Source organism: Sporothrix brasiliensis, assembly GCF_000820605.1.
Source record: "Sporothrix brasiliensis 5110 chromosome Unknown Cont19, whole genome shotgun sequence".
Lineage (NCBI taxonomy): Eukaryota > Fungi > Ascomycota > Sordariomycetes > Ophiostomatales > Ophiostomataceae > Sporothrix > Sporothrix brasiliensis.
In genome coordinates, this window is record NW_024467138.1 from 2,079,561 (window position 1) to 2,087,538 (window position 7,978).

The window sequence follows — 7,978 nt, forward strand, 5'->3', positions numbered from 1 at the left end:
ACACAGAATGACGAGGCGGTAAGAGAAAATGAAGCGAGCTTTACGGGATGTTTGTCGGCGCGCGCGAGCGTCCGTGGACGGCGATTTATTGCTTTCGAGAAGGAGGTATGGCGACAGCAAACGGAAGACTCAAGGAAATGACCTGGCGCAATGGGAGTATGCCCTGGTTTGCGAGCTGTTTTCCGTTATTTCTTTTTGCGTCGTTTTCTCCGCCTCGCTCCTGATTATGTCGACTTTGCCGCCCTAGTAATTCAGTTTCTGAGGGATGCGTCGACATTTTACTTTTCCCCCAAGGCCGTTACCATCACGATGACTTCGATATACCGGTTGTTGGCAGGGCTCCGAATTTGTTTACATTCGCATCCTCTGAAGAGAAATCCTCGAAAGTGATTTGACAATGGCTTGCAGCGCTACAGTTGGCCCGGCTCTGGCACCGAAAGGCACCACAAGGCACGTCTGTCTCTGATTGCCCGCCTCACACACCCCAGCCCCGTTTCTCCATTTTCTTTATTGATGTTTGTAAGGCTGCGCCCGCAGACCAACTATGTCCGGGATAGCCGTCCAATAACAGAACATGCTGGCGACCATATCATCCCATTGGGCAGAAATGCACCAGATTGAAGATCCAAATGTAGAAGCAAGTTGGGCGCCATTCGCCAGTTGGCAGTGCTGCAGGGAGATGAGGAGTGAGAAGCAAAATATCGAGAGTTTTGCGCCGACCACGGATCGTCCAATGGATGCAGGCTGCTTTTTTTTTATAACTTTTTTTTTGTACTTTTCTTAAATCTAGGACTTCCATCAGCTTATGTTTACAAAATTGAGAGGAAAAGGTGGCAGACCATGCTGCATCAAGTCGCACTTCTCAACGGCTACCGCCACAACAAGACAAAGGAACGATACCAGCCAATGTTGTCCAGGTGCAGCGAGGCCAACGAACAGGTGTGTAACCCTCGACGAGAAGTCAGACTTTTCGAAGCCAACGAGACGCTTTCCCGAACGGGGTGTTCGGCATCCGTGGGGGCAAGACAAGCGACGAGCAAGATAAGATTACTTCGGGTTGTGGGACGATGACGAAATAGGGCGGTGGGAGAAGGACAGAACTAGTTCATGAACCAGCTTGACTTGACCGCTCGCCACGGCCGGCAGACCTGTGCTTGTGCAATGTATCCCAAGGAGAACAGACGAGAGAAAACGCCTCCCCAAAACATCCTGGTAAGACGAGGTGTGGATGCGTGACGTTGGCGCAGTAGTCGCAGTAGGCATCACGGTGTGCATTAGAGGATGCATAAAGGAGGGCAGAACTAGGACGATGAACAACTGGCACTTGTTCGAGTTCGGTGCATGCCGATGCGCGCTGTCGTCTGGTCGGCCAGCATTGGATACGATCCAAGTGTTGTCGTCGATGAAGTGGGGTACCGGCCAGCTGGCTAGTGGCTCGCCACGATGTCTCGAGGCTCAGCTATTTGGCATCAGCAGGGAAGACTGACGGTATTTGTGATCCCTAGACACACGATGGCCTCCCAATCGGTCGTCTTTTGTGTATCGACTATGCCGCTGGCTTTTCTACAGGCCTTGCTGTCGCTTTTTAAAATACTTGCAGCCCAATGCCAAATGCTGGTTGGGCATCCGGATGGCCTGCTTTGGCCGCGGGGTGGCCATTACGAAGACCTATACACAAGTTTTATTGATGTGCTGATTTTGCTCATACAATGTGCTCATAGTGCCGGATACCAGGCCTCTTCATGGGCGTGAAATGCCAAATATGTTTGAAAATGTATGGACAGTGATGTGGTCCTGTATGTAGTGGTATCATTCCAGTCATATTACGAGAGAAGTGAACAAGGCCTTCCGAGCATGAAAGTAAGCGGCAAAGACGACGACGACCGAATGACAGGCGAAAAGCATTTGCCGACAGCGAACAGAAGAGGGGGCGTTGCTTTGCTGGCTTTTGGCCCCCGATACAGCATCGCCTTCTCCTCTCACCACGAGACAGGACAACGCATCCCGACGTTAGCCAGCCGTGTCACACTTGACCCGAACAATGGCCAATGCGCCGGCACGTCGTGCCGATTCCTCATCGTTGACAATGCAACGACGACCTCGCTTGGCGGCCGACCACAGACGTCGTATAACCCATCCATGCCCAAGACCAAAGCATTGTGCATAAACGTTTTGCTCAGGTCTTCGCTGTCCGTTGTGTGTTGTCCGTCGTCCCCTGTTCTTCGCCATCGCTTTGTCGTTCTTCCGCATGTCTTTGACCCCCATCTCGCAGTCGCGAACATCGGCCTCTCCAGAGAGTTCAAACACCAAGACGTTGTCGCTGTATCATGGTATGAAGAAGCATCGCGTTGTCGTGTTCTGCGGCCTGCCACGGCTCGTGCTTCGCTAATGTTGCAGGTTATGATTGCACGACCTGAACATTGTTCTTCTTCTGTAGAGAGAGCAAACTTGTATTAGCTGCCTGGCTGGCTTCCACGATGGTGACACTCCCCGGGCCCTTTGCGAGCACTAACCTTCCACTTCTCCAAGTCCTCTTGTCTTGACTTGTACTGCTTGACCAGATCGTCCAGCACCTTGCTCAGACCCTCGGCGTTGGTCTTGAGAGCTGGGATGACGTCCTTGACGGTGCGCTCGATCAGCACGCCGTTGATCATGCGGAAGCACTTGCGGTCGGCCGGCAGAGGCTCGAGTGTCTCGAGGACAAGCTTGTGTTCGTCGGCCTCCTGCTCGACGTCGCCAATCTTCTGGACGATTTGCTGCAGGGCGTTCTTGTAGTTGGTGTACTGCACCTGGAGGTCTGCAAAGGAGGAACGGGGCACGGGACCGGCGTCAGTAAGTCTTCCATCCAGCTCATTCTGTGCCTCAATCCTCCATCTCTTCTCTGCGTCGTTGTGTCCATCACCTCAACCGTTCACGTAGCCCAAAGGAGACATACCCTGCTGCCTCTTGGCCGAGGCCGGCTGCGCGGACGCCGGGCTTGCAGCAGCAGCCGCCGACATTGTTCGGATGCGTAGTGGTCCGCCAACTCTTGGGAAGCGTTTTGTTTCGTCACGAAAATGACCAAAAGAACAGCGGCATATATGTCGTGCAAAAGGGTGAATGTCGTCACGAAGCTCGCTCTCTGTAGGCAGGAACAAAATCGAGGGGCAGTTGGCCAGGCCCGCTGTAAAGTTGTAAAATAAAGTGGAGCGCTGTGTCGGGCTTTGATGGTAACGCCCCAGGTGGCACCTGGCAGGCGCAATCGCCAGTGAATTAGGCCGCGCGCACCAATTGAATGCCCCCATTTTGGCCCCAGTCAACTTTTTCAACGGCCCATACGAGTTTCGTTTCTCGTCGCGCCACTTGTACTAAATACTGGACAGCAGCAATCACACGACGAATGTCGTTACCGAAAAGGCGACAAATTTTGGAGTGCAACACCGGTGCCGACTCTTCGCCGGCCGCTGCATGCCCGCGTCCTCTTCTCGAGACTGAAGTTCTCAAACAACGTCAATATCCACAGCATCCAAGACAAAGACCGCCCCCATGCATCCCCATCTTGATGCCGAGCGGCACGCAGGTATATATGAACATGAACAAACGCCGCGACCGATGGACCCCGGAGACAAAATACCAGGTATTAACAAGAACTAGGTTGTGCCGAGGTCATGGCGGCCTTTGAGGAGTGCCACGCGAAGGGCTTTCTGTGGAAAGCGGCGGGCATGTGCAACGACGCCAAGTCCAAGTTGAGCCTATGCCTCAAGGCCGAGCGGGCGAAGCGGGTGGTGGCCAACCGATCGGAAGCACAGGAGAAGCGCGACAAGATCCGGGCGATGTGGAAGGATATTGACGAGAACTCATGATGCGTCGGGCAAGACAATCAACTGAGGCAACAACGCAAAATCGTCAATGGCCACACGGCGTTCACGTGGCTTCGGGTCCAGCCATACCCGCCTCTGAATCTACGCCTACCCATGGGCAAATCCCGAACCGACATTCGCCTAAACGAAACGATCGTGATGCGACGACCAAAAGGAGACCGACGAATGAATTCAGAGGTGGGATGGGAGGCTATGCAGGATTGGAGGTCAAGAGGATCGAAGGCGAGCTGAGGGGAAAAGGAGGTTTGAAGATACACCCCTCTGGATATAAAATCATGTTCTTAAGGCGTTACGGTTCACATTTTATGTTGCTGCAGGGATAGGAGCAGAGAACTTTCTATTCGGAATGTCGCAGGAAAGAGGACGATTCTCGAATCGAGATTGTCCATTGGCCAGCAGGGACCGAGGCTACAAAAATGAGGAATCTCACATCTCCGCTTCAAAGATGAAGCAATAAAAACACTTGCTCAAGCGTAGCTGTTGTTTGCAACACTTGTGCCATATCCAACCGCATCTAGCCCCGTCGCTTTCGTTCCGCGCGCATCGCCTATGGTTTGCGGAAGTAGGCGCTGCCAAACTTGTACAGGCCGTAGGCAGCGATCAGACTGAGCATCACTGGCACCGGCTTGCGCAGGCGGATGGCACGCGGGATCGACGCGCCGCCCAGGACGACCGAGGCGAGAAGGCTCAGCTCGACGCCATACGGCTGGCGGTTCTGCTGCCGCAAGCCGCCGAGGCCGTCTAGAGGAGATGTTAGCCACGTAGACTTACATTGCAAAGGCGGGATGGTGCAGGACACGAGACGCCCGACACAGGAGATCAGGGACAGAGGAACAGGGTCACATACACAGGACACCCACGGCCACGCCGGCAACAACAGAGGGCACAGAACCCGTTCTGGCAAAGCCAATGACGCCGCCGGTCGCGGTCAGCGCCGCCAGGACATAAGACTGGACATCGAGGGACTGTTCACGTGTGCGAGGCTGTGTTAGCAAAAATACGTTTGCCCCCCCAGCACGCCGTGCTAAGGAGAAGGCTGCGGTGCAACGAAACGAAGCCCCTCCCAGCGAATCAAACAAACACAAGATAGCACCGAGCGGAGGAAGAGAGAGAGAGTCTCCCGCACCGCATAGCACAAAAAGGGAGACCGAAAGCAACCAGCACAGGCAGTGGAGAGGAACAAGGAAGAAAGAAATTGGAACAGGAAAACAGCCACGACAAGGCGTACCATTGTGTAGTTTTAGTGAACGGGAAGCCGGCTTTAGCTCGAGATATGCGTGATCATGGGATGCACAGCAACTAGAACGTGTATTGAACTGCGCAGCGATGTCGGCGCGAGGGGTGAGAAGCGATGCGTTGGACGTTGACGGGGAATGATGTGATGTCTTCGTTCCTTTGACTCCGAACGGATGCAATGGTGGCAGGACAGCTTTCGCAGCCAATCGTTTCAGCGGCGCGGGTGGCATCACACGGTCTCCGCTAGTGCCGAGCTACTACCCCAGTTCGTCGCCTCGGAAGAGGCTGAAGAGAAACGTTAGTCAGCGGCATAATTCCGCAACGTCCTCACATGGCTTGTTTAGAAGAAACAGCCCCCCTTTTTTCGCATCTCCGGTATTTTGCCAGAATTTGGCATTTTGCAGTCTCGCATATCAGGGCGCATGTTGAGTATGTTTGTGAGTTCTGTGGGATTCTTTCTTTCTTCCTTTGTTCTGAGGCCTATCCTCGTCTGGTTCTTTTCCCACCGAGCCCATGCTTTTGGCGCTTTGTGCTTAGTGCATCCCGACTCGATCGGTGGATTTGTCGTGCAGACAGAGCCTCCAAAGCCGTCCATTCCCCATTGGCTGGGCTGGTTACTGCATTGGACCAGCATGACACCCTGGATTCTTTTGTGTAATTACCTGCTGCACAGCCGACAGCGTTTCACCAGGAGGCAATATGTTGCAGTCCATATTCTGACGCACCTCAACACTGCCCTGTCTCTTGTGTCTTGTGTTTTCGTTTTGGTTTCCTCTTTTCATTACGCTTCGGGTTGTTCTCAATATCAATTCTGGCAATGGCAATTCGACACGAGCCAACATAGCATCGACTTCCAGCTACGGTGGCCTCGCATTGGCTCTTTCGTCCAGGGCTGCACTGCGCTAAAAAGCCAGCCGCCCCAAGACTCGGTGGCTGTGTACGTTCGTCCATCGAGCTGAGCTGTCTCTAGCCTTGGTCGTTTGTCCTGCCACAATAGCTGCCAAGTAATGCGACCTACAGACGTGACTTGTACGACACAACGGACCTCCCTTGCTCCCTCCACGCTTGTGCAGATACTCCGATCGGCTAAACAACCAACTCGGCGAAAAGAAGTCAAAATCCATCTTGGTTTTCTCATGATCTGACCCGCTCCAACGTGTCCTAATCCCGGCAGGTCTGTTGTGAGGGGGGTGTACAGAGAGGTAGGTCGAGCCAACCACGAAGCTTACCTTGCCTTGACTTGGGCGGTGCGACGTCCTGTCGTCCGGCCACCGGTTTCCAGAAGCGCACCTCGGTGGACTTGGGATGGTCAATGCCGTGGTGCTAGGTCATTGGAGGCGGACAATCGACGACATCACCAGGCAACTGTTGGAGGAGCGGCTGAGAGAGCTGTCTGACCAGCTTGAACACATTGACGAGACAGCATTGGCCACTCATGCTGCCGTCAATCCGCGGAGGTAGGCATCGGAAATGTTATCATCCTCGTAGGCATCGAGAATATGTGGCTGGTGCTGGTGCCTCTCCATGGTCCGCACGGGAAAGAAGACACATTGTGCGCGCAGGGTTATTTTGTTGGCCTTCATTGGCATACACTTGTCCTCTGCGACCTGCAGTCGCTGCACGTCGTATCTCGTACTGGTGAGATGCAGCGACAAGAACAAGAAAACAAGAACAAGAAAGCTTCATCTCACTGCCTGCAGTCGTTGAGGGTCGCGTGTGCACTGCCAGTTGATTCGCGGTTTTGTACCGAAAGGCTACCCTTCTCAAGACGGTCTCGGCACAAACTCTCGGTCGCATGTAGTAAGTAGTCTCCCCCCCACAAGGCCCGGGATCCAACACATCGAACTCGACGAGAAGTTCCCAGGGCTGTTTTGGCCGTTCCTGGCCAGACCATGCGTTGCGATCTACCGTCGTGGATCTGTCGTCATGACTGTGCCGGCAAGCAGTGAAACAAAGAAAATCTTGGACGAGGGGAGCTGGAGCTTGGGCCAGAAAATGCACGAAAATACGCCTCGTAAGAGGGTCCAGGGCAGAGCGAGAAACGGCGCGTGGGGCTGAGCGGTTGCAACACTGCGGCAGAGCAAGCAATCAACTGTTTATTTGCAAGGTCCGCCAGCGAGTCCCATCCACTGAACATCCTGAACGGCCTAGGACTGGACGTTTCCCACCTTGGCCTCGGCCCTGGGCAGCCTGACGGCTCGTTGGCATTGGCAAGCAAATTGCGCCTAGCCGGCCGCGAAAACGCCTCGCACATACTGCAGCTAGTGCAATTCCGAGCATCTTCAGTGGACGGTAACTTACATCGTACTTCGACAGCTCTCTCCACCATGCTTCTCTTGTTTCTGCCCCTCGTTCGTTGATGCCCTGTTGCCGGTCGCCGCGCTATCGATCTCACACCCTGTATACCGGGAGGGACCCATATCGACCTGTCGCCTTTTTCTGCCCTGTTACCAGATTGAGCGAGCTCTGAGGCAGGGAATATTGAACACGACCGTTTGAATTTCCAAGCAGAACGCGGCCCACCAGCCTCGTCAACGGTTGGTGCCTCATCAATGCTTTGTTTTCCTTCGTCTTTCCCAGCTTTTGCTCACCGTCATCCCGGGCCTCTAGTTTTTTGTTCTTTTGTTTAATTGTCTTGTGATAACAAGGCGTCTTTCGTCTCTCGTCGGCAGTCCTTGGAGCCAGACTGCCTTGCCTGACCGTTTGACTCCATCCGCCAGCCGTTCACCAGGTCAAGTCCGTCCGATTGTCCCACAGACGATGACACACCTAGACGCACAGACGGAACCATATGGAGGAAACGAGGATGTGTTCACGCCCGTCCCAACCCTAACACTCACACACCATCATGGCCTTTCCCAAGGTTCCCGTATACCGTTCAT

General features: G+C 54.0%; 3 protein-coding genes across 3 annotated transcripts; 1 reads left to right on the forward strand and 2 right to left on the reverse strand.

Annotated features, from left to right (window-relative positions):
* Nucleotides 1-2,453: 2,453 nt before the first annotated feature.
* Nucleotides 2,454-2,999, reverse strand: SPBR_01060 (uncharacterized protein; the record flags this gene model as incomplete). The annotated part of the gene is made up of 2 exons (XM_040759379.1): nucleotides 2,454-2,797; nucleotides 2,936-2,999. The coding sequence occupies 2 exons, from the start codon at nucleotides 2,997-2,999 to the stop codon at nucleotides 2,454-2,456; spliced, it is 408 nt and encodes a 135-aa protein (XP_040618392.1).
* Nucleotides 3,000-3,647: 648 nt separating this feature from the next.
* SPBR_01169 (cmc1-like, cytochrome c oxidase biogenesis protein) lies at nucleotides 3,648-3,842 on the forward strand (the record flags this gene model as incomplete). Its single annotated transcript, XM_040759483.1, has 1 exon — nucleotides 3,648-3,842. One exon carries the CDS (start codon nucleotides 3,648-3,650, stop codon nucleotides 3,840-3,842), a length of 195 nt encoding a protein of 64 aa, XP_040618393.1.
* Nucleotides 3,843-4,407: 565 nt separating this feature from the next.
* SPBR_00316 (uncharacterized protein) lies at nucleotides 4,408-6,533 on the reverse strand (the record flags this gene model as incomplete). Its single annotated transcript, XM_040758635.1, has 5 exons — nucleotides 4,408-4,601; nucleotides 4,708-4,825; nucleotides 5,332-5,381; nucleotides 6,326-6,419; nucleotides 6,495-6,533. 5 exons carry the CDS (start codon nucleotides 6,531-6,533, stop codon nucleotides 4,408-4,410), a joined length of 495 nt encoding a protein of 164 aa, XP_040618394.1.
* Nucleotides 6,534-7,978: the final 1,445 nt, after the last annotated feature.